Source organism: Nesoenas mayeri (genome assembly GCF_963082525.1).
Source record: "Nesoenas mayeri genome assembly, chromosome: 24".
In the NCBI taxonomy this organism is placed as follows: domain Eukaryota; kingdom Metazoa; phylum Chordata; class Aves; order Columbiformes; family Columbidae; genus Nesoenas; species Nesoenas mayeri.
The window spans coordinates 3935763-3960343 of record NC_137546.1 but is presented as its reverse complement, the minus strand read 5'-3'; the positions used below and the strand labels follow the sequence as shown (position 1 = coordinate 3960343).

Genomic DNA, 24581 nt, shown 5'->3' with positions numbered 1-24581 from the left:
GTGTAAAGAGCAGCTTTTGTGACTTCCTGATGTGATTTACCATACAATGACAACCTTTAATGTCCGCTGGTGTTATAATCTACTTTATCTTAATACAATCTTCCCCTGCTGAACCCTCCAGAGTCTTAACAGCTATTTTCAATGGAGTTTTTTTTATTATTATGACTTGATACTGTGATTACTGTCGCACTCCTGCTCTTTGTGGAAGGGGAAATTAATAAGTTTTTTCTTAAGCACTTTGCACCGGAGCTGAATACCAATCAGCCCCCAAGCTGGGTTCCAGAGCCTGCTGGATTCAATTACGAACCTCTGCTCCGACTTTCCAAGACACAGCACTTTTCAGATCAACAGCGTGCCAGCTCGTAAGGCCCTGTTCCACTTCCCAAAGGCTCTCATTGTAGGGAGGAAAGGTGACAGGCACTGAGTGGGGGAATATGTGGCTTTTCCTCTGCTTTCCTACAGCTGCCCCATTCGCAGTTATCTCCACAGACGTGTCCCTGTATCAGGGCATTCAGACTCATCATGCCTTGGACAGGAGGGTTAAAGCAATACAAGGCAATGATTGCAAGACAGAGTGACTTTGTATCTGTGCCTTGGGTTAGGCTGTTCCCACTTTGCACTTTTTTCTATTACTAGCTACAATGCAAAATGATTCCTTTCTGCTAGATAGCATTTCACACCTTATTTGGACAAGTGTAATTGAGCACATAAGGGTGAGGATATGGTGGGGAATACACTTGGGCTCTCATTTTTTATTTTTTTCTTCTGAACATAGGCCTGAAAGGCATGAGCTGCCTCCTACAACGGGAGATGCGCATGGAACAGATGTTTAACCCAGAAGGCTCCACGGAATAGATACCCAGATGCCTAAACACATCCAGCCAAAGCACTTGCCACCTCCCTGGAAAACACACTATGGTACAAAAGCCTAGATTCCACTAGCTGTAAAATACTGCAGGAAGAGATCAGGGCACAACGTGGGCACTGCCTGTACCTAGGCTCTTGGGGATGATACTACAGCATTTGCCTGTCCCTCTCCTGTTACTTCAGGACTAATGAGCTCTCATCATCTCCCAACCAGCCGACTGCTAGGGCAGCAGGAGCAGCAGTGGGAGCGTGAGCAGGTCGGCTGGGAGCCCAGGCTGCAGAGCTAGTGCCAGTATTGATCAGGAAAACTGAAAAAAGTAAACAACCTCTCTGTAATTACTCAACTTGATGGATGCCAGTAGGTTTGTTTGCTTTCTGCAAAGATGCCAATAGCCTAACGGAGCAAACATTGCCATTATGTAATAAAACTATACAGGTAATTAAAAAACTCCTGGCCAGACTACAAACAAGAACATTATCTATTAACTGTTTCAGTGGAGCAAGAGGGAATGCATGCTGAAGATTCTGTTTCATTTAAGGGAAGACAGATTTAATGGATACTTGAATAAGAGCTGAGCCAGTAAGGATTCACTTATCAGTGGATAGAATTCCCAAGGCAGCTTGTATTCTAAAACATGTGGGAAATAACGTCTCTCAATGACTCTTCTCCAACACAAAAGGGTTTGTAACAACAGTGCTGACAGGATCTGAAACTGGAACTCCAGATTTTCAGCTTTGACAATGGAATTATCGCACATTATTCTTTCTAAGTAAATTAAACCCATTAATCATCATAATTAGTAATGTTCTGTGTCAGTGATATGGTAACACAGCTAGTCATTATACTGTGTTATTAAGAAACTAAAGAATGATACTACAGCCAGTACATGCTGCTGCTATCACTGGCTGGCTCTGGAGGAGTCTGTTAATGCCCAAGGTTTAAGAAGGACTCCAGCTTCAAAGAGATACCATCTCCCATACTGGCTTTAAAGCCCTGGGGGTGCTGAGAGACAGCAGAAGAGAACAAATTCATCCTTAGTATGATTCTGCTTGAGCCAGCGCAAGCATGGTGGAAATTATTTTGGCCCATGAGATTTCCATCTTGATTTATACTTAGAAAGCCAATGTCATTTAAGTGTGAAGACAACTCGCGTATCCCCAGGGATGGGCTGGGTTGCACGCACAGTCCATTAGGATTCTGAGCTTTGGCACAGTTTCCCTGGTGCTGCTCTCATTAACATTTCGTCACAGTGTATATCAGAACTGCATTAAAAATGTGGTTACCAAACATTAAAGACCTGTACATTAATAAATGACTGGCAGATTTTTATAAACCTTTATCATGATGCAAGTGCCTCACACCAATCCACAACGTGTAACGCTCAGACACTAGACGTGTTGAGCCTTTACAACCTGTTAATGAAGTACTTTAATCTTGTTGTAGTCCACTTTCATTAGTTTGACTTGAGTTATACACATAGGCCACCAGTGGCAGAGGGTGGCCCATGTGCTAGATGGGCAAAAAAAGGCCCCCGATGATCCCTGCTCCAAAGACTTATTAGCCAGGTAATCACAACAATGACTTTCTCAACAAGTTTTTCTTCCTTCTTTTGCAAAATGCCTCTGGACAGAGGGAAAAAATGATACCTAATAGATTTGTTACTTGAAATCAGTTACCAAAAGATTTCACTAATTTCATTAACTATAGTGCTCACTAGTCAGATGAGGTTGCTTAGTTACAATTGTCATTTGGAATTATTTTTGCTTTTGTGACTTGACAAACCATGAGTTCTCTGATTGTTGGTGTTTCTTATAAAACAGCCAGCTCAGTCACTAACACAGCATTTGGCTCTTCTAAGTCAAGTTTTTATGTTGTGAGCTCCATCTAGTGATGTATCGGAAGCCTTATCTCCAGCCAATCTTGACACTGCATGCAAGGTATTTCGTGTGGACACAAGGGATCTGGGATTGAACAGCACTGGGATAAAAAGCCTTTCTGCCTGTTGGAATTTCTCTGAAGACATCAGTAACTACAGCGTATCAACATCTAAGAGTCGCTGTGCGGCACAGGCAGTGCAGTCAGCTGGGGAGATAGGTAGAAAGCTAGAGGAAAACAGGGTGAAACACAGCCCAGCAGCTTCAAAGGGGACTGTCGTTATATTCGTCACACACAGGTCCTGGCAACTCTCTGCAATGAGACAGATCTCCCACCCTAGCACCCCCTGGCACCCCAGTGACACAGTCTATATAGCATCTCCCTTTATTCCCCTTTCAACAGCCCTGGGAGCTGCTGACATTTTAAATACTCAGTGTATTTAAATGTAGATTGGAGGCTGGGAGGGCATATCAAGCACAACAGCAAGGAGAGGGAGGTGGACAAGAAAAGCAAGAGGCATGCAAGGTGTTCTGAATACACAAGGTTTATGGATGACTTATTCAGTAATAGACCATCCATTATAGTGCTGCTGTCCCAGCTGGATTAACTCCTGCCAGACAGGAGACATTTCGGAAGACGGATTTGCTTTTCTGTCAGTCATGATCAAGACCAGCCTTCCCCACTCAGTCAAGCAGGTACCTGTGCATTCTGTCCTGCAGAGAAGTTACTGACAGCATCACAAATTTCTGCAGGAGTTTGACAGCCATTTGCTGCTTTCCTACCTGACCTATTTGGCAGGTCATTGTAGGGAAGCCAGCATCACTGGTTCCCCCTCTGGCACAAACTCTTCATGTTCAGCGAGCATAATTGCAGACCACTCCAACTCAGAAAATGGGGGCTCAAGTCTTTCAAATATTTTAAACTGCTACCTAGAATCCACTGCACTGTGAGATAAGCGGCCTCCTTGCCAGGCACAAAGTGCTTCAGGACCCCTGGAGGGAAGGATTCCCATAGGGCATGTGTTTATCACGAGCAAAGCACCACACACAAGATGAATCATCACACCCCAACAGCAGTCCCTGCAGTAAGTTCCTAAGCATACAGGCCAAGAAGCAAAAGATGATGCCCGTCTGCTCTCTCTTCAGCTCTCCTAGCTGGTCCTTGTCATCACTTGTTTGCTGCTTGTGAAGGGAGTTTTTGTGCTTGTGGATTTCTGTTCCTGCCTCTGGATCTACAATAATCCCGTAATTGTGATGCCAAGCAGCGCTTGAAGACAATTTTATCACAGTCTGTATAATGAGTAAATACCATTAAGTTAGACGGATTTTCACATTAATTCTCCGTCCCAGTGACAAGCCAGGAATTAACACAATTGATTTTCCAGTCCCTGCTCATTATCAATCATCCAAGAACTTAGTCACATCTCATCTGTTCCACCTGGGTCCCAGCATTTATTTGTAGACTTCAACATACATTAAACTAATAAAAAACAATGGCCGTAGAGACCTCTGTGCTCCAAACCCAGGCAAGAACAAACTATAGGTGTTCCTGACTCCTTTGGTGGGAAACTTCCCACTATGAATAACTATCCTGCAGAGAACAAGCAGTGGGGAGGTCAAGGAATAGCCTGTTGTATGCTGCCTGTTGCACCATTTTCCATTTTGCAGACAAAATAAATGCACACCTCTGTGTCACTCTCTAAAACCTTAAAGAAAACAGCAACTCATAGGGTGAAAATAAAACAAAATCTGTTTGAAGCCAAGATTTTCTCCTTCATCAATGGCTGAGCTCATTTCCCCCCACAGCCTGGTAAGTACATCCATTTGTGTGTAAGTAGTTCTACGGCAGATTTCAGACTGGAAAAGATTTTTATAACCCAACCTTGAACTGTAGCAAGTATAGAATCCCAATTGGTGAGGCAATAAGCTGCAGCATCAGCCACAGAGCACAAGGACTGCCAAGAGGTGACACAGTGAGCGAACAGGCACTGGGGATGGGCTGAATAGGGCAATTGCTGCCAGCCAGCTCCCTCAGCTCCCGCAGGATCACAAGCACCCCTGACACATCCTGGCAAAGTTAGACAGCTCTTCAGGTCTGGGATTACACAAAGCTCTGCCAGACCCCTTCAGCCCTATTCTATTTCCAGTCTTGGTTGCCCATGTACAGTTCTTCCAGCTCACTTCAATCCTGCCTTGCAACCACATGGACAAGCTATTCTGCCCATCCAGGATGTCTACAGTGAGCACTGATTGAAATTATATTCATGAGCTAGGCAACGAGCCAGGGAACTCTTTTTACTGTCACTCACTTGGCAGTGACTGGAACAATTTATAACAAATTGAAGTGTAAGGACTTGATAATGAAACTATTTCATTCTCATCTCTGATTCAGCTGCCACCTGTAAAACTGCAGCCAGGAACAGGCTCTGGAAATGCACTATAAGACCATTAAACTTCCACCAGGCACTGCCTTCATCTTTATGCCTTTACTTCTGTGCCCACCCACATCAGCTTTGTTATTGTAGATGACTCCTCCTCTAGTTGGTCCCTGAACTGATCAAGGACCCCAGACTGATTTACTGCCACAAGGACACAGAATAATGCAGCTGTCTGCATCTTTTAGACACGTATCACGTGCAGAGTCCAAAGGCCCCAGCGCTCACATGTCCTTTCCTGTCCAAGTGTCACCCCAGAAAGGGGAAGCAGTGCCTGCTGGAACGTCACAGTCTCTTGGGACAGAGGTTTCACATCAAGGACAAAAAAGTGGGGCAGAGACTGTGTTTAGCCACTGACATTTTACAAATGCCTGTGCTAGTACTGTGAACAGCCCTCCTGTCCCAGGAGCAAGTTTCTGACATTCACAGCTGGACTGGCACCATTTGGTGGTGGTTCTTTCCATCAATGTCAACCCCTTCCCCAAGGTGCTTTATGCTACTATTTTAGCCAAACTGTTCAAAGCTACACAAATTTATAATCTGAAATAATTTTATCAGCTGTTGGGACAATGGCTAACAAGCCTGGGAACATAGTTTTTTAGAACCTCTTTCCATCAGGTTGAAGTCTGGGAAACTGCTGATTTCCTAGTGTGATGACTTTTCACAACCTTATTTGCAAACACTGAGATGCAAATTGGGTTACTGGAACACCTAAAAATACGCATTGTCTTTATTCTTTGTGCTAAATCAGTGACAAGGCCCCGTTTCCCATACAAATTGAACCACTGCTATAAGAACTTGCCATTCAAGGTAAGAAGACTCCAGCCTTTGTGAAAATTGCTGGGCTATTCAGCATTTCCCAGTTAACAAACTGCCCACTAATTTAGCACTAGAAGAGCAGATAGATACCAGGACCTCCCATCTCAATTAGCACCCGAAGTCTTTGCCAGAACAGTAGAGCTGTCCAGTACTAGGCTAGGCCAAGACATCTCTGGTCCATCACTTCTCTCATGTGGAATCAGCAAGAGCTCTTGGCGGAGGATCCATCAGCCTAGGGTACAGGTACTCTGGGTGCTGCAGCAGTGCTGGGAGAGCAATGCTGCCATCTGGGGACAGCTATGCTTTAGGCTCATTTATGACACATGGGACACGTTACGCTGTCACAGTCCTATGGACCAAATAAAAATCATTACAAGTCAGAAGCAGAGACCATGGAACTTGAAGAATGGCAGAGCACACAGGTGAGGATGAAAATGTCCACCTTTATTTAAAAAGATTTAAAGTTCAGCTGAAACCTCCTTACCAATGCTGAACGGTACATGGCAGAGAAAAGTGCAAAGAAAATTCTGCTCATTGATGAAAATGCTCTGAAGTCTGCCATTAGTATGAGATGATCACTGCTACTGACCTTTTTATCTGATGATATAGAAGGACAAGACTGTGTGATTCATAAAAGGACTCTTACACCAAAAAAAATATGATCTTTCATGAACTTGTACTATAAACACAGCAGACATAGATCCTTCTCCTTCCAGGAAGATGCTCCAATACATGTGCAAAAATACAACTGGAGTGATATAAAATAATCAAACACAGCATAATTAACAGAATATCATTCAGACACTTTATTGGATAAGAAGAAAGGCCAGGAGGTGCTTTAGGACACATTAACAGATGGGCTACAGATCTGTTCATCTACCAGCGTAGACTCATCACATTGCAACACAGCTTGTCAAGAGAGACCTGAAAGAAGTTTTAGAAGATTATATTCAGGGAAAGTAGCATGGGGTAAGGAGGAGAGGGGTAGGGAAAGGGACCCAGCACTCATCACAAAACGAACCCATAAAGGAATCTCTCTTACCACTCAATGTCTATGTGGAGATTTTTTTTGGTCTACCTACATTGGTTAAGTCACCTGTTAGGTTAGTTCATACCTAAAATGTTTTCCAGTACTAACACGCTTTTTGGAAAGCACACAGAGATAAAGCACTTTTTACTTTCAAAGCTCTCTACGACAATGATGTCGGCTCAGCATCCCTGTGAGGTAGGCAAAAATTAGCTGTTTTCTGAGGCAGAGAAGTTAAATAACTTCCTCAAAGCCATGATGAAGAATGTGTTATTTATTACTAATAGCCTTAAGAACCTGGAATGATATTGTTTTTCACAGACAGGGAATTGGAGGCAACCAGTATCTGTTAGTAAGGAATTACTGATTTTTTCTCTCCTTCTTACTATTGAAATGCTTTGAATCCCCTCCACCTTAAGAAGTGTTCCACAAAGATACACATGTACTAGTGAGCTCTTCCTTCATCTCTGTAACAAAAAGCCCTGGTCCTTTCCCGCAGTAAGGAGACACCCTACACAGGGGGCTTTTTCTTGCTAGGAAAGGGCGGCCTAGATACAATTAGAGTTACTCTACTCCACTAATGATGAGATCCTAGATCTTTCCACCCTTACAATTCGTTATCAAAGATTTGAGCCAAGTATTAGTTAAGGAATTTAGCTTGAGTACTCTAGTTTATGTAAAAGGAGTAGAAAAATGTTACTGTCCATTGTTTTAAACTGATGGCTATACAAGAACAAGGTATCACAAAATAAAGCATGCAGCTGCTACACAGGGCAGCAACAAAGCCATGCTAGGATTAACCTAATAAACCTACATATCCCCAGCTGTAAGGTTATAGATTCACCAGCTCTGTCCATATCCCTAGAAAAGCTTTTGCTTTGCCAAAAAGTGAAGTGTGTCTCAGAGCCAGACTAACTGTTATTTATTCTGTAGGTCCACAAGGAAGTAACAGTATTGTGTTGTGTTGTGTCTGTACTGAAAACAGTTTCCAAAACCTTCTCCCTGCATCCAGCTGAGCTGAACTTTTGCATTTTCTCCTCATGTTTCCAATCTAAAGGAGTATTTTAATGTAGCAAGCAGCACGCAGTTGCTGAAGTCCATCTCCTCTTTTCTTGTGTCTAGTCAGATTAGAGAGATCATTTGCCCAATTTTAATAAAAGATGAAATTGTGGCTCATAAAATACACCTCCAAAGAATCCTTCTCATTGACTACAGCTCAGCTGTAAAGCAGGAGACCGACAGCTGGGTAACACTGGACAACATGAAGCCATAAAAAAGTCACTTAACTGTCTATACCACATAATTTTGTACCATGAACTCAGCTTTACCACTGTCAGCACACTCCACTAATATAACAGTCAGCACTTTCAGATGGACCCCCCAAGGGCAACACTTACTTAAGACAGATGTGAGATACCACCATGCCAGTTTATTGCTGGTTTATTGCTCATGTTTAAAAGCCCTTCAATTAGTGGTTAGCACACTTCCACTTGGTTCAAAAGCAAGGGTGTGCTCCAGGCACCAGCAGCTCTAGTTCAACATCTCTATCAATCCCTTTGAAGCTTTCTACAACACCTGTAAACAAACTTTTCCCCAAACCCGTGCATACAGGAAAGGAATACTTTTTCTCCAATACAGAAGAGAATTCAGTTGCCACTGAGTAACACGGTATGGATCAAATGCATCTTTGCACTGGAAGTCACGCTTTTTCCCAGTTGTGTTTGGCATGTTTTTCACACTGCTACACAATTGCTGAAACAATCAGTTCTCCAAATGGCCACATGAATGTCAAGTGGCAACATCTGCAGGAGAAAACAAAACAAAATCATAAGGTGTATGGGGCAGAAAGAGGTGAGGAACTTCACTTCAGAGCTAACTTAACACTTAAACGTGATTCACTCTGGACTAGTAGGAAAAATCTTGTTAAGAAAAATGGTTTCTTCCTGTTTCCAGCCTTAATTTTTATGCAGAGACAATGCAATAATCCTGATTTCATTTTTCTAAACCTGTATTTTCTCCTATGCTGAACAGAGTTTCTCTTTGGGCTTCTATAATAAGATACTTGACTGGAATAGTCCAGGCTCCTAAATAAATGGAGAATGATAATTGAAAAAATATCTATTTTTTTTAAACTAAGATTTGTTCTTCCACTCAGTTACCCATTAGTCCATATCCAGCCAGAGAAATCTGGTACTATTTTGGCTCTGTCTTAACTCCAAGACTGCCATTTCAAATAATAAATTCTAGGCAATTGCAAAAACTGAAACCATTTGTTTTTCTAGGCATTGAGGGCTTTTCAGTTGTATAATTTGCATTTACAGCTTCAGTTTTCATAGTGGAATACAAATTTTGGCTTAAAGTTTGTGAAGTGGGCTATTCGTGCTCCATTTTAGCACCAACATTCCACAGAGATACATAACACTGAAATTTCTAGACTATCAGGACCAGGTAGAAACAACAGTTAATGAATTAGTATCTAGTGCATTTCAGGGGGCTTGGAAATAAAAGCTCAAAATTTGTCTTGGAAAAACAAAACATACAAGAGATGAAGATGAACTATGCTCACAAGGGAGTGAAGTAATAGCACCTACATCGTTGTGATTCTAAACATTTGGCAGTGTTTTCTGTTTACCACACAGGAGATATGAGACTCCTTGACCATGGTAAGAAAAGGAGTGATAAGAGCAATCACTGTGCTTGTGAAGGTAACAGCTAGTGTGTATTTGAGGCTCAATCTTACTTTCGTTGACAGTGAAAGAATTCAGTGGCAGAAGGATGAGGTTCTTCAAATGTTTCCTTGTCCTCATGTCACCTTGCTCCACACTGAAGCAAAGCTGTACAGTTCACACCTTCCGAAGAACTGACAAATAACTTTTTAAAGACTGTTGCACAAGCTAACCAAGACCAGAAATCATCAAATTCACATACAATCAACAACTCAACACGGTCTCTCCATTCTTCCCACTGTCCATAGTGGGTCATATCCCCACATTATCCACTGTTAATTGGCATTAATACTGAATTGTGAGGCCTGTCTCTACAGCTCTCGTTACAGTTTGGGCAGAGCACCAGCTGGTGCCAGCGTAATACCAAAAACATAGAAAAGCCCCAGGAGGAGGTTGAGTTTGGCTGTCCGCTGAGGAATTTTGTTGAAGCTCTGACTCCGAAACTGCCTCTCCAGTGAAAAGGCCATGGGGATGGTGAGGAGCGGCAACGCCATGCTGATGGTATAGCGTGTGGCCAGCACACAGAAAATCAGGTAGGGCAAGAAGAGTAGCGCGGTGTAGAGAATATAGGAGAAGGCAGGACCGATGAGGATAGCCAGGGTGACAATACCCGCCTGCCGGTCAGACTCCATGTCCCGCGTGTTGTTGCTGTGCAGGATGGCCTCAGTACTGAGCGCTAGCGGGACAGCGTAGAGCAGCGGCGAGACAGACAGATAACCAACCTGCACAGCATGGGCAAACATGACAGCCAGGGGCCCAAAGGTGATCAGGATCACCACGTCTCCAAGGGCAACATATTTAAATCCAATTCCTGTGGCAAGACACAAGAATAAAATGAAGCATCGTCAAACAAGTCAAATGACAGAAGAGAATGGAAAACATAATAGATCAGCCCTTCCCACAGAAGTATTGTAAAACAACCAACACACATGTAGCTATGACCGAGAAGCGTATTTTCTCTTTTTTCCAAAGATAATAAAGGAAATGAAACTTCTGAATTTCTCCAGTCAAACAATGTAACAGAAACTAAGGGTCAGGTTCTAATACCCATCTTCATATCTAGAAGTACTGATTTCTGCAGAAATCTATAGAAATAAGGTACTTTCTAGTGTGATCAGGCATATTAGAACCTGATCCTGAAGAAATATACAAAGCACTCAGAACAAACCACAAAACTGGCAAGTTTCTTTCCAGGAAAGTAACATAACTGAAAGTTTGACAGCTTGAAACTGACTTTGTTTTCATAATAATTATGTTTGTATCTATTCAATACAGAAATACAATAAAAATATCCTCATCTTATTAAGAACAAACACAAACTGTTCTACTCTCATAATGAAACTCCACCCAAAGAATAACAACAAAACTTTCCAAACCAGAGTAAGAGATGCCACCAATGTAAAAGAACATATGCAGTAAGCTGTACTGCTGAGGCATACGAGATACACATCACAGAAAGTTCCAGCAATAGTTCTGATGAGCATCTAAAGCCACATATGTAAATAACAATGTCTCAACACCACTTTTCAACTGAAGAACTTAGTGTACCTCTTCCCACGCCTTCCCACAGCAATCAGTGATGAAGAATACAAGTTTATGAACCAGTACTTCAGGAAATACCACCAAATATTTTTAAGGAGGTTAACTAGATAGATCACTTGTGTCTTTTCGAAATCCTTGACAAGTCAACTAGTTCTGTCACATTCACATTCCGACTCACAGCAAACGGGATACAGCGCTTACCTCCAGTGTAAAGAAAGGAGCTGGAAAGTCCTCCAAAGTAAATCAGGGCCAGGTGCTCCAGCTTGAGCGTTGAGAGAGTGTAGAGCCCAGCCGCACAGATACAGCCCACAGTGTAAAGGAAGACTCCAAACCACACCACGTCCTGGGGCTCCAAAATCTGGTCCACCAACGTCCTGTCATCGCTCTTCTTGTGATCGATGCCTTTGGAGAAGTCGTAGTAGGTGTTCACCAAGTTGCCGGCCCCATGCACGGCCAGGACGGTGACAGCGCTTCCCAGCAGCAGCCTCGGGTCCAGTGTTCCCTCGGCGCGGTACGCCAGGGCGCTGCCGAGCGCCACGGGGGTGAGGGACGCACTGAAGCTCCAGGGTCTGAGCGCCAGCACATAGGCCGCGCATTTCTGCCTCCAGGAGCCGGGGGGGCCCCTCTCAGCGCCCGCCAGCGCGGAGCCGGACTCGCTCCTCTCGCTCCCGCGGGGGGTCTCGGCGCTAATGCTGATCTTCTGCACCAGGTCTCCCGGCCCCATCGCTGTCCCGGCTCACAGCAGCAGCTCCTGCACGGGGAAGGGCCGTTAGCGCGGGGCTCCCGCCGCCACGGCCGCGCGCGTGCGGCGCCTCAGGGGGCAGGCGCGCGCCGCCCCTACCCGCCCGCAACCGCCGCGCACCCCGACCTCCCGCCCGCGCCCGCCCCTCGCCGCCCCCGCCCGCCCCTCGCCGCCCCCGCCGACTCGCGCAGGGGGTTCCGCGCAGCGGCGCGTACCGGAACGGCGCCCGGTGTAAACATTTAAACGGTCCAACGCCGTCAAGCGCGGCTGTAAGGGGTCACCCTGAAGCACAGCCCACCACTGCTCTACGCGCCATTACGGCAAGGGAACACCTACAGCCGGGCACCGCCCCGGCTGCCCTTGGTCCTGCTGTGGGCAGCCGGACGCATTTCGGCGGCGCACACTGGGCGCGGCCTCGCACCGCGCGGTTCCCTTCACGCATGCGCAAAAGCGCTACGGGAGGGAGGAGCCAGCCGGCGCCTGGAGGGTGGGCCTAAGCGTGGACGTTTCACCAATAGAACACTCTCTGCCTTCTGATTGGTCAGTTTTACTGCCACTCACTCCCGGTTAGCTTGATCATTGGCAGGAAGGCGACGGCATCTCCTTGCGATTCCTTGGGAAAAGGGGCGGAGCTGCGAGCGCTCCTTCCCTGTTGCTCTTTTTCTACTGGTCAGATGAGGTGCTTATCAAAGTCCTTCTGCCAGGCTATTGGCTGGTAGTGGCTCGCCGGTCCGTCAGGCGCGGCGGAGGGGAGGGCGCGGGGCCCGGAGCTGGGGAACCGGCGGCGGTCGGGGCGGAGGCGGTGAGTGCGGCTCCGGAGCCTCCCCTCAGCATCGCCTCACCCTTCCTTCACCCCACCTCCCGTCACGGCCCCGCCACCATGGCCCTCCCGCTTCAGCGCCCGCCGGGCTGGCGCCCCGCGCCCTATCAGCAGCACCGGCTTCTCGGCCCCGCGCTGCGGTTCCCCGCCCAGACCCGCCCGCCCGAGCCCCCCGGCCCCCGCGGTGCCGCTGGAGGCCCCGTGCCCGCTCCGGCGGCCGTGCCCGCCCTGCCCTGCCTCACCCTTCCCTCACTCCCGCCCTGTGGAACGCCGGTCATGGGATCCCCGCGGGCTCGGGCCTGCCGGCTCCTGCCCGCCGGCCGCCGCGTCCCTCGGCGGTTGCGGCGGGGAGCGAACTCCCGCGCAGGGGCGGCCCGGCCGGCGGGGATGGGGCTGCTCCCTTGGCCCGGGGGAGGTTCTCCGAGCTCCCAGCCGCGGGGGAGCCCTGAAGCCACCTCACGGTGTAATCCCGGTGGATGTTTGCGTGGGGAATATTTAGGGAGAGAGAAGTCGAATTTTCGGTGCCTTGTGTCGCTGTGGGGCCTTCTGTCGAGTACTCGGGTTGGGCTTATGTAACCTGAAAATCGAGGAGTTCAAACCTCTAAAATATTCTCCACATAAAGAGAGACTCATGAGAGAGTTTGGTTATGTGTTATGATAGTAAACATCCTGTTGCAATGATTGGTGTTGCTATAGTTAGACTTCCCATCTCTAAATATCTACTGGAGAATGTAACAGGCCCTGAGTGCTGAATCCTCCTTGTGTTGGTATAAAATGAGAATTTCTGTGGAGAAACTTGGATGAAAATGTTCAAAGAGGAGTCAGATATGATAATGATATAATCTTGGGAATGATTGTGGTGACTTGTTGTAGGATAAACCCTAATCTGACCTTGCTATTTTTCAGCTATTGCATGACTCTGGATTTAGAATTAGATCACCACGGGGTGGGCACCTGACCTACTGGAGTGTATTTGGGTATTTGAGGAACTGGAGAGCAAGTAGGCTGGGGGTCAAAGTGTTGTATGGTGATACAGTTTTATCACAGGGTTGCAGGGCTTAAGCAATAGTTGTGACTTGTAATTTTATGCTTTGCTGGTACAGCATCCTTGTATGCAATGGAACGTGTGTTTTGGAAACATCAGGGACAGCATTAAGAAAGAAGCTCAGAGATTTCTATAGCTGAAAGCAGTAAGAAAAGTCTTTTTCTGAAGAACTTGCAGGACTTGATGCCCCAAAGCCCCAACATACCGCCATCATGTCGGGCACTGTGTCCATTCTCCAACAATTTGCCAACGGCTTGAAGAGTCGCAGTGAAGAGACGAGGGCGAAAGCTGCCAAGGACTTGCAGCATTATGTCACCATGGAGCTCCGCGAAGTGAGTGCTGCAAATGAGATCGTTTATCCCTGTTTGTTGTATGAGCATAGGGCTGAGTACTTTTGGGATGGAGGTTTTGGAAATATGGAAGCTGGTCTTAAGAAAGGAGGTGGGGCATAGCCGGGAGCTTACCTTCACCCCAGTGTGTAGGAGAGATGAATGAGTTGGTGACACAGACAGTCTATCAAGCACTAGAATGAATAAACATGACCTGTCTAGGGCACAAAGAAGAGATACTGTTTTACATTTATAATGTATGGTTGGTTTAATTTGTTTCTGTTTAAGTGACATAAGCATTGTCTTTATGGAGGTTTTGGGGGGTGGGAAGGAATGAAAAAATGCTAAAAGCTGATTTGAACTTTTTCTTTTTACAGATGAGTCAAGAAGAATCTACCAGGTTTTATGATCAGCTGAACCATCATATATTTGAGCTGGTCTCCAGCTCCGATGCAAATGAAAGGAAGGGTGGCATTCTAGCTATAGGTGAGTGAAAGTGCTTAATGCCTCTGGCGAGTTTTCTCTTCACACACCTGTCTTTAGGGACAAATTTTCAAAAGGAATGAGCTTTTATAATTGGGGCCTTACGTCTGACTGCTCAGTATGCTGGGTGTGTGCTAGTTGCTGGGCTCTGAAAAACTGTCTGTAAGTGTCAGCACGGGAGCTGCTGAGTGGCTGAAAACCTGGTGCTTAATGGGCTCTGAGCTCTTCTGGGAGCCCAGCATCAAATGTGAGTGCTGAGCTCAGCTGAGAACAGCTTGTGCTGTCCATTTGTATGTATCAGGGTGGTCTGACTTTTCTCAGCTTTCTTCTGAGGAGATTGATTCTTATTATTGAATTTACCTGGCTCAATAACAGCAGCTTCCACCCCTGACTGAGGGAGAACCTACAGCATTGCTCCCTTTCTCTACAGCGAGCCTTATCGGTGTTGAAGGAGGTAATGCCACCCGTATCGGCAGGTTTGCCAACTACCTGAGGAACCTCTTGCCATCCAATGACCCTGTTGTAATGGAGATGGCCTCCAAGGCTATCGGGCGGCTTGCGATGGCAGGTGACACCTTCACAGCTGAGTATGTGGAGTTTGAGGTGAAACGAGCTCTGGAATGGCTGGGAGCTGACAGGAATGAAGGTCGAAGACATGCAGCTGTAAGTGATTTATTGTTTTTCTTCACTTGTCTTGGAATGGGATGGTTAGGATTAGCCAACAGTGATGGATGCGCACAGAAAACTGTGGAAAAGCTCTGCTCAGAATCAGAAAGGCTGCCAGTCTAAGTATCTGTTACAGATATGGTGCTGCCTCATTGCTTCTGCCTTAGCCCAGTGACTAAAGTCTGAGACACCATTGTGCCAGGAGCTGTAAAAGTATGGAGCTGAAAACAGCCCAGGCTCAGAGTCATTAACGGCCTAAAGAAGTGATCTACAGTCTAGAAATTAAGAGGTTTGTCGATGGATGCTCATCCTCACAGATTGTTACTGTTTGTCTTCCCACCTCCAGGTTCTTGTCCTGCGTGAGCTGGCAATCAGTGTGCCTACCTTCTTCTTCCAACAAGTGCAGCCATTTTTTGACAATATATTTGTGGCTGTGTGGGATCCCAAACAGGCCATCCGAGAGGGAGCTGTTTCTGCCTTAAGAGCCTGCCTTATCCTCACCACCCAACGTGAGCCGAAAGAGATGCAGAAGCCCCAGTGGTACAGAGTAAGAAAATAAGTTTGTTTTGAAGCAGCTCCTCATAATGCAATGCAAATGATCAAATGCCAGTTTTTAGAAGATCAGTCTAAGTTAAGAACCTGTGTTACCTTTGTCAGAATGTCCAGTTGTCAGTAGAAAACTGCCTTCACTTGAAAGGGTTGAAAATATAATGACTTACAAAAATGAGTACTTCCTTTAACCCCATGTAAAGATAAGCAAGAGACTTAATTCCATCAAGAATCTATTACTCTGTCTGCAGCTCATTTTCAGCTGTTGAGCGTGACCTAGTTTTACAGCCATGCAGTCATCTATCGTCCTCTCTTACTAGCAGATGGTTTTATTAGTGTAGATAAACCATGAGTGAAAAGGTAAGGACTCTTTTGCCTGAACCTTAGCTTTGCTGCCACTGTCACTTGGATTCAAGTTTCATTATATCAAATAAGGATTTGGCAGTGCAGCCAAATGTTGTGAACTTGGATTTCTCATAGTCAAATATGTGATGCAGATATGGATGAAGTTTATACCATGACATGGTTGACTGGGTGTTTGATTAATGCTGTTGAAAGTGCTCAGCGGCAGAGTCCTCAGCTTCTGGGTGAATCTGAATTTTGTGGTGTTGTACTCTGTTATTACTCAATTGAGGTTTGTGGCTACTCTTGCAAAATTACAGGACATCAGTAACTCTTGACTGGTAGTACTACTTTATTTCCACAGGCTTTGTTTCTACATGATCACAGAGACTTTTTTTCTTTTTCCCCAAGCATACATATGAAGAGGCTGAGAAAGGCTTCGATGAGACTTTGGCCAAAGAAAAAGGAATGAACCGTGATGACCGAATCCATGGTGCCTTACTGATCCTCAATGAGCTAGTGAGAATCAGCAGTATGGAGGGAGAGGTGAGCAAATTAACAAGATGGGGATTATGGCTTTTGGTTGCCAGATTGATTGACAATGTGTAGCACCTCAGCAATCAGTGGAACTACCCCATTATGTCTGAAATGGGGTTGTTGGGCTGAAAAGTCATCTGAACATAGTCAGAGTGTTGATTATTACAAATGAAAGTCTGTCAGAAATAACAGTGACAAGTTTGGGATGAGTAGGTGTTAAGCTCTGATGGAAAGTGCTATTAACTGGATTAATTACAACAAAAAAGGATTTTATATAGAATGAGGGCTCTCTTCATATTAGACACCAAAATATTTTTGCTGGATTTTGCATGGTTGATGCTTTACAGCCATTTGTATATCAGTTGTGCTGCTCAGGAGATTTGGATAGCACTGTGTTGGCAATCACTTATTCAGCTACTTCAAATAAAAAATCCTGTGTTTCTACTTTGTCCAGCGCCTTAGAGAGGAGATGGAAGAGATCACTCAGCAGCAGCTTGTGCATGACAAGTACTGCAAAGACCTGATGGGCTTCAGTACCAAACCTCGTCACATCACTCCCTTCACTAGCTTCCAGTCTCTTCAGCCCTCCCAGTCAAACGCTTTGGCTGGTCTTCTGGGGTACAGTGCGCACCAAGGAATCATGGGGTTCGCAACCTCACCTGTCCCAGCAAAGTCTACATTGGTAGAAAGTCGATGCTGCAGGGATCTAATGGAAGAGAAGTTTGATCAAGTAAGTGTTTGTTCTTCAACTTGTCTACCACCAACACTGATTCTTGTAGAGTGATTGTCCTCCATGTCCTTACTTAGCAGGTAGTACTGCCTAGTATTGAACTGAAGCACCAAAACCCATTAGTTATATGTATCTTGGCTTTGTCACTGTCTTAGAGCAAGTGATTTACCTTCTTTGGAAACAATCTTAATTAGCCATTTTTCTGATGGACTCTGAAGCCAAATGTCAGTAGAATGCCTTATAGCATGCGGGTAATAAACATTCATGCATTACTGCTCACGGCCACCCTTCAAAGCCCAATCTATCTCTTTTCAGGTGTGCCAGTGGGTTCTCAAGTGCAGAACCAGCAAAAATTCTTTGATCCAGATGACGGTTCTCAATCTGCTACCACGGTTGGCGGCTTTTCGGCCTTCAGCATTCACAGGTGACAAGACAGATGGTTGGATATTTGAAGTGTTGCTGCAATTGAGCTGGAAGTTATCCAGCTTTCTTTGGTCCAGATGAGCTTGTGCAGGCAATGCAGCAGTACAAACATGCTTGTAAGATGAACGAATTCCTCTGTGGGAGGACAGTCTTTTTTTCTGAATAAGTGTGACTTCATATCTGATGCCAAAGTGTTGCTCTCATGAAGAAAATGGATTGAAAACTATTGTCTAAATTCCGTGATCAATACCCTGAGAGAGAGAACCTCCTTTTTGTGTTGTGTTCTTTTGTTGTTGTTATCAGAGTTGGAGGCAAGTCACAAGCTGCTCTAAGTGAGTTGGAACAAACTTGGTGTTATTATTTCAACTTTCCAATTAATCACTGTAAAAACAAGATGCTTGGATCTTATTTGCCTATAGAACTTGTTGCAATGTTTTTTCTCCCGGTTCTTTTATTTTGGTGATTTTTTTGTTGTTTTTCTTGTTGTTAAGAGAAAGCCTTCTGGGCTTTAAACATTTTATATGGTGAGGTGTGTTTGCTGCTGCTCATGTCAGCAAATTTTATGTCTGTTCCCTTGTATTTGTGAAGATTTTGTTGCAAATGTGATGCAACTGCATGAACCTAAACAAGTCCCAATATCCTTATTTTCCTGTCTTGTGGGCAGCTGATCAGTATCTTCCCGACACCATGAATCATGTTCTCAGCTGTGTGAAGAAGGAGAAGGAGAGAACAGCAGCCTTCCAGGCCTTGGGTTTGCTTTCTGTGGCTGTGAGGTCTGAGTTTCAAGCTTACCTGCCAAAAGTCCTTGAAATCATAAAAGCAGCTCTTCCACCAAAGGACTTTGCTCACAAGTAAGTCTGTGAAGGTTAGAGAAAGAAACTGAAACACCTGTTCTTTGTGTAGATTTGTGATGTGGAATCAAATTATTGTATTAATATCAGTGGTGCTTCTGTTAAGACTGATAACACAGAAGTGGGATGAGGAAAGATGCTTGAAAAATAGCAGCTCCTCTTAAATAGCTTTTATGTGGTCCCTTTCCAGGAGGCAGAAGTCCGTGCAGGTTGACGCCACAGTCTTCACCTGCATTAGTATGCTGGCACGAGCCATGGGACCCAGTATCCAGCAGGATATCAAAGAGCTTTTGGAACCGATGCTGGCTGTGGGCCTGAGGTGAGGACAAGGCACGGGAGCACATTTTTCTGTTAGCCACTGGATGGCATTGTTGATTTTACAGAACGAGACCTTGAAAGTCTTCAGGTTTAGAAGGGGGATTCTTGCTTTTAAATGATCTTCCAGAAGATCAGTTTAGCTCTTTCAGAAGAATAAGATGTTTTAAGTGTTAATGTGTTTATTGAGTTACTTAAGAGCATTGGTCTCTGTGTAAGGAAATCTACTTGTAGAACAACTAGTGAATTCAGAAGCAATCTCCTTTACTTCCTGCTATTCAAACACTTTTGGCAACAGCCTGCAAAAATTTAAAAAGCTTCTGAAGGCCAGCAGGTTTCTGCCATATCGAATTGGCAGGGAAGGAGAATTGCAGAGCTGAATTATTTGCTCCTAGCTTCTGTCACCTTTGGAGCTGACAGTTCCTATTGGAAATTTCCTAGCTTGCGAAACTGTAAGTATGGGAGGATATGGAGAAAGTACCCAAGTGATACAAAGCTGTTTAGATTAGATTAATGTTAACATCTGGAAGTGAATTTAGTTACCTTTGTGTCTAAAAAGCACAAGTATAAGGAATCACATTTGTAACAGTATTCTAACAATGTTGCCATATGTAGCAACGTGTGCTGTGGTCTGGGCAGTTTGCCCACCAGGTTCATGCAAGGTCATCCTGCCTGAGTTCATGCACTTGTGCTCCGCTTTCAGGTGTTGCTGTGATGTGTGGATGCCCACAATTATCTTCTGATGGGCAAAGGCATAAACAAAAAGGTGAAATATGCACCTCATTGTTTCTATTCTAATGACTATCTGCCTGCTTCTTGCCCTCAGCCCTGCTCTGACAGCTGTGCTGTATGACTTGAGTCGTCAGATCCCCCAGCTGAAGAAAGATATCCAGGATGGGCTGCTGAAAATGCTCTCCCTTGTTCTAATGCACAAGCCTCTGCGACATCCAGGCATGCCCAAGGGCCTTGCCCACCAGCTTGCCTCCCCTAGCCTCACCAACATCCCAGAGGCCAGCGATGTGGGTAGCATCACCCTTGCCCTTCGTACGCTAGGGAGCTTTGAGTTTGAAGGTAAGATGAAATAAGGAAGCAGGGGGCCAAGGCATATGGGATATAAACACTAGTGCACTGGAGTAGAGTACAAGTAGCAGGAATACTTTGTTAAAACTCCTGTTTCCTGGTAAGACCAGTAATTGAAGTGTAAACCTGTGTTAAACTCCCCATCTTCTTCTTTCTAGGCCACTCTCTGACTCAGTTTGTTCGACACTGTGCAGACCACTTTCTGAACAGCGAGCACAAGGAGATTCGGATGGAAGCAGCCCGCACATGCTCTCGCTTGCTCACGCCCTCCATCCACTTGATAAGTGGCCACGCACATGTGGTCAGTCAGACTGCAGTGCAGGTTGTGGCTGACGTTCTGAGCAAACTGCTTGTGGTTGGAATAACTGACCCAGGTTAGTGTGGGGTTCAGGAAAAGAAAGAGTTCTCCTACATGTTAATTTTAGCACATGAACAGGTCATATTAAGGTTGTGGTAGACTTTGAACATATTTGCCACTAACATAAGCTGTCCTTCTTTGCAAGGTAAAAACGTCTCTCAATTTCTCTTCCCGTATCTTGATTTTTGGAATACTGATAGAACAGTACTGCAAAATGCTCAAACTGTGCCCTTGGTAATCCTTTGAACTAGGTAGAGCCTTGAGACTTCTTTTGTTGCTATACTGTGTCATGACCTTTAACTTTGTAGTTTGGGAAGGGATTGGTCCCTTTTGTTGAATCTTCCTACCTGATTTATTTTTTTTTATGCTTTTGGTTGCAATAAAGTAACCTGAGATGAGTTCGTTTTCTGCACACTGCCTCTAAATGTGCCACTTGTACTGATCTGGGTATTGAGGCAGCACTGAGCAGCACTGAATCTGTTGGGCTGACCTATGCAGTTTTTCCTGTGTGGAACACTGATATGTATTGTCTCATGCTGGGGAAGTTCTCAGCATTTCCCTGAGGCTGTGAAGAATTTTTGAGGCCAGTTTGTGAATAAGGGCAATAATAACGAGTTTACTACTTTTAAAGAGAAACAAATGTGTGTTCTTGCAGATCCGGACATACGTTTCTGTGTGTTGGCTTCTCTGGATGAGCGATTTGATGCTCACCTTGCCCAGGCGGAAAATTTGCAAGCTCTTTTTGTGGCCCTGAATGATCAAGTATTTGAAATCCGAGAGCTGGCCATCTGTACTGTGGGTCGTCTGAGCAGCATGAACCCTGCTTTTGTCATGCCTTTCCTGCGCAAGATGTTAATCCAGGTAATGAAGAGGGTTGCCTGCAGTGAAAATAGAGTACCTGGTGTTGAGATTAAGATGGTGCTAAAGAACTGGGCTATCTAGTTGCAGAGGATGTGTGGGAGGGTGGGAGAGTATCTCCCTTTTTGGGAAAGATTTATTACCCAACTTAGTAGGTTGCAGGAAGTCTTTTTAGTGATAGATGTTTGGACCAAAGCTCTAAGGGTGTAAGGAAAAAAAAAAGCTGTTGTAATTTTACCCCACAGTCATCATGCAGGAGTGCTTTCCGTCTATATTGAGGAAGAATGTTCTGTGCTTCTTTTAGGTGAATGTATGGCACCACTTCGTAAATGTAGATGGTTTTGGAGCCATCTATTCGGTTTTAGACTTATTAATTTTAGCTTCATTTAGACATAAATGACTGAATTGAGCCTAAATGTAGAACACCCTTTACAGGTGCATTGTACATGTACATTGTACATTGTTTCTTTCTGTTGTCACTGGACAGAAGAGGAGGAAATCCAAAGAACTTTTGCCTGGCTTTATGTTTCCTGTTCTCATGCTTCCATTGTCTTTCCTGCAGATTCTAACTGAGCTGGAACACAGTGGTGTTGGCAGGATTAAAGAGCAAAGTGCCAGGATGTTGGGTCACCTGGTTTCTAACGCTCCACGCCTCATTCGTCCGTACATGGAGCCTATTCTTAAGGTAGAGTTTCTGTACATTTCCTGGTGACTTTGGAGTGAGATGATACAGCAAGTGGATATGGGACCGTCAGGAGCTGCAGTTCTTTTACTTCATCATAGCAGGAAAAAATCAGATTGGTGTGGGTGAAACCCCCAGTAATACGTGTGTGTGACAGCGTAGCCTATTTTGATTCTGGATTTGCACAGATGTTGTGAAATTACTGTTGTAATGCTTGCCATGATACAAGTTGAGCCCCTATGGAATCAATTTTGGGTGCAAACAAGCAGAAAGACTATTTTGGGTATTGTATGTACAGCAAGGGGTATTCTAAACACATTCTAATTTGTTCCCCTGTCACCTACCAGGCACTGATTGTGAAACTGAAAGATCCTGATCCAGATCCAAATCCAGGAGTGATTAACAACGTCCTGGCTACCATAGGGGAGCTTGCACAGGTAAGGATACTGCAGGTACCTCTTTGTTGTCCTTGTCAGTTAAGCTTCTGGCCATGCTAGATGAAGGACTTTGAATTTTGTCTTTCAATAGGTCAGTGGGCTGGAGATGAGGAAGTGGGTAGATGAGCTTTTCATTATAATTATGGACATGCTACAGGACTCCTCCCTGCTGGCTAAAAGACAAGTAAGTGTTTGATAACTACATTAAACTTGCTATCTGCTGTGCCCAAAGCTGTAATGAAAAATCCATATGTCCTGTTGTAGCTGCTAAAATGAACCTTTAAATCGCTCACATTTCTCTTGTGGAGTGTATGGTCACACTCATGACACACAGACAGGGATTGCAGTGCCTGTCTGTTGTGACAGTGCAGAATTGTGAAAGGAAAAGAAGAAGAAAATAAAATAGGGAAGCGTTTTAGGCTTGGACTCACTGAATTTGAATTGTATCTCTGAGTGGTGGCAATTATGTCAGTCAGAGTCTAACAAATTATTATCACTTTCTTTACTATTGCTTATTAAAGAACTATGGTTTGCAGTGTGATCCTGAAATGCTCAGAAAAACTTTACAGAAATTGAATGCCTGGTGGATCAGGAGACATAATAAATTCCATAGTCAAAACTAATCTCTGGGCTTGATCTTTCCAGGTGGCTCTTTGGACTCTGGGACAGCTTGTGGCCAGCACTGGTTATGTGGTGGAACCCTACAGGAAGTATCCGACTTTGCTGGAGGTGCTTCTGAACTTCCTGAAGACAGAGCAGAACCAGGGCACCCGTAGAGAGGTATGAGCGTGAAGCTGTCGCACAACCATTTCTAAAAGTTTTTTGGGGGGAGAGAATCACTTTAGTTCTGGATCTTCTTTCTTTAATCCTTGGGACCTTTCCAAACATGTGGATTCATATCTTGATTTTTACCTTGCTGGTGAAGTTCTGATCAGTTTTCTTTCTGTCTTACCAGGCTATTCGTGTGTTAGGGTTGCTGGGTGCTTTGGACCCTTACAAACACAAAGTGAACATTGGAATGATTGATCAATCACGAGATGCTTCAGCTGTCAGCCTTTCGGAGTCCAAATCCAGCCAGGATTCTTGTAAGTATCTGACTTCCTTTCAAGTGAATAGCTTTATAATATACAAACAGGTCCTGATTTTTTTATTATTATTTTGTTGTTGTTTTGTCTTGTTGTTAGCAGTTTGCCTCATCTTCTTAACAAATTATTAGTGTACGTGTTTTCATGTAATACTAGTGTGCTCATGCATGTGCCTAATACTAGGGTTCTTCAAGACCATTTAGTCTGCAGCTTGTGACACTGCCTTCTTTCTTCTAGCGGACTACAGTACCAGTGAGATGTTGGTGAACATGGGCAACCTCCCTCTGGATGAGTTCTATCCAGCTGTCTCTATGGTGGCACTGATGAGAATTTTCCGAGACCAATCCTTGTCCCAACACCACACTATGGTGGTTCAGGCCATCACCTTTATTTTCAAATCTCTTGGGCTGAAGTGCGTGCAGTTCCTGCCTCAGGTCATGCCAACGTTCCTTAACGTAATACGGGTTTGTGATGGTGCCATCCGAGAGGTGAGTGTACTAGGGACCACTCCTTATTCCTTCCCGTTCTGCTGCCCTAACATAAGAATCCATTTTTTAAGAGAACGCAACTGGCTTTTCGCATTGCTGTGCTATGTGTTGTTGCCAAGCATGCTGCAGAAGTGAGATTCAGCTTTGCTTTTTCTGTCCTGTGAGCATTTGATAGAATATCCAGTGGAAACAATTTTTCTGTTTTGTATTGAAACAGCTGCTTCTGAGCATAATCCTTGGAAGGCCAATATTGGATTTATTATTTTTTTTAATCAAGCTGGTCTTGTTCAGGAAAACAGCCTGTGCAGCTTCCAGAGCTTTCAGTGATCTCTGCATTAATACACTGTTGAAAGCAGTATTATTAAATAATAGACATAGATTCTTTCAATTTCTGATGCAACTGTGTGCTTTGACTCATCTGTGAGAAGGAAAATTCAATTTGCTCCAGTCTGTTAACATTCAGAGCGGCG

General features: G+C 44.7%; 4 protein-coding genes across 10 annotated transcripts in view; 2 read left to right on the top strand and 2 right to left on the bottom strand.

The window, feature by feature from the left end:
- Positions 1-9694, bottom strand: part of DISP3 (dispatched RND transporter family member 3) — a gene marked incomplete at its 3' end in the record, with an annotated part of 101515 nt that extends 91821 nt beyond the window's left edge. The window contains exon 1 of the mRNA XM_080358722.1: positions 9656-9694. Coding sequence (XP_080214848.1) covers positions 9656-9685 — 30 coding nt within the window. The 5' untranslated portion in view covers positions 9686-9694. The remainder of the gene's footprint in view (positions 1-9655) is intronic.
- UBIAD1 (UbiA prenyltransferase domain containing 1) lies at positions 6785-12441 on the bottom strand. 7 transcript variants are annotated; one of them, XR_013923261.1, is made up of 4 exons: positions 12249-12441; positions 11493-12042; positions 9952-10560; positions 6785-8825 (listed from the first exon to the last, which is right to left on the bottom strand). XR_013923261.1 is itself a non-coding variant. In XM_080358724.1 (4 exons), the coding sequence occupies exons 2-4, from the start codon at positions 12013-12015 to the stop codon at positions 8812-8814; spliced, it is 738 nt and encodes a 245-aa protein (XP_080214850.1). In that variant the 5' UTR covers positions 12016-12042; positions 12249-12441; the 3' UTR covers positions 6785-8811. The 7 variants fall into 7 exon arrangements, 4 of the variants coding, with proteins under 4 accessions (XP_080214850.1, XP_080214851.1, XP_080214849.1 ...); XM_080358724.1 differs by having other exon boundaries at positions 10360-10560; XM_080358725.1 differs by having other exon boundaries at positions 10472-10560.
- A 376-nt stretch (positions 12442-12817) lies between these two features.
- On the top strand, positions 12818-14822 carry LOC308049188 (serine/threonine-protein kinase mTOR-like). Its single transcript, XM_080358713.1, has 3 exons — positions 12818-12835; positions 14067-14230; positions 14605-14822. The coding sequence occupies exons 2-3, from the start codon at positions 14111-14113 to the stop codon at positions 14719-14721; spliced, it is 237 nt and encodes a 78-aa protein (XP_080214839.1). The 5' UTR covers positions 12818-12835; positions 14067-14110; the 3' UTR covers positions 14722-14822.
- Positions 14823-15294: 472 nt separating this feature from the next.
- Positions 15295-24581, top strand: part of MTOR (mechanistic target of rapamycin kinase) — a 51955-nt gene continuing 42668 nt past the window's right edge. The window contains exons 1-16 of the mRNA XM_080358714.1: positions 15295-15373; positions 15723-15923; positions 16679-16813; positions 17259-17534; positions 17850-17958; positions 18622-18808; positions 18999-19127; positions 19950-20194; positions 20362-20577; positions 21217-21422; positions 21982-22104; positions 22449-22538; positions 22630-22722; positions 23184-23318; positions 23494-23623; positions 23861-24111. Coding sequence (XP_080214840.1) covers positions 15900-15923; positions 16679-16813; positions 17259-17534; positions 17850-17958; positions 18622-18808; positions 18999-19127; positions 19950-20194; positions 20362-20577; positions 21217-21422; positions 21982-22104; positions 22449-22538; positions 22630-22722; positions 23184-23318; positions 23494-23623; positions 23861-24111 — 2349 coding nt within the window. The 5' untranslated portion in view covers positions 15295-15373; positions 15723-15899. The remainder of the gene's footprint in view (positions 15374-15722; positions 15924-16678; positions 16814-17258; positions 17535-17849; positions 17959-18621; positions 18809-18998; positions 19128-19949; positions 20195-20361; positions 20578-21216; positions 21423-21981; positions 22105-22448; positions 22539-22629; positions 22723-23183; positions 23319-23493; positions 23624-23860; positions 24112-24581) is intronic.

Bases quoted from the DNA above. Each gene is read 5' to 3' on its own strand.
- UBIAD1 (XM_080358723.1), bottom strand. From the start codon at position 12,015: ATGGGGCCGGGAGACCTGGTGCAGAAGATCAGCATTAGCGCCGAGACC. The intron at 10,561-11,492 runs GTAAGCGCTGTA...GTCTTGCCACAG, and splicing joins CTCCTTTCTTTACACTGGAG to GAATTGGATTTAAATATGTT.
- LOC308049188 (XM_080358713.1), top strand. From the start codon at position 14,111: ATGTCGGGCACTGTGTCCATTCTCCAACAATTTGCCAACGGCTTGAAG. The intron at 14,231-14,604 runs GTGAGTGCTGCA...TTCTTTTTACAG, and splicing joins TCACCATGGAGCTCCGCGAA to ATGAGTCAAGAAGAATCTAC.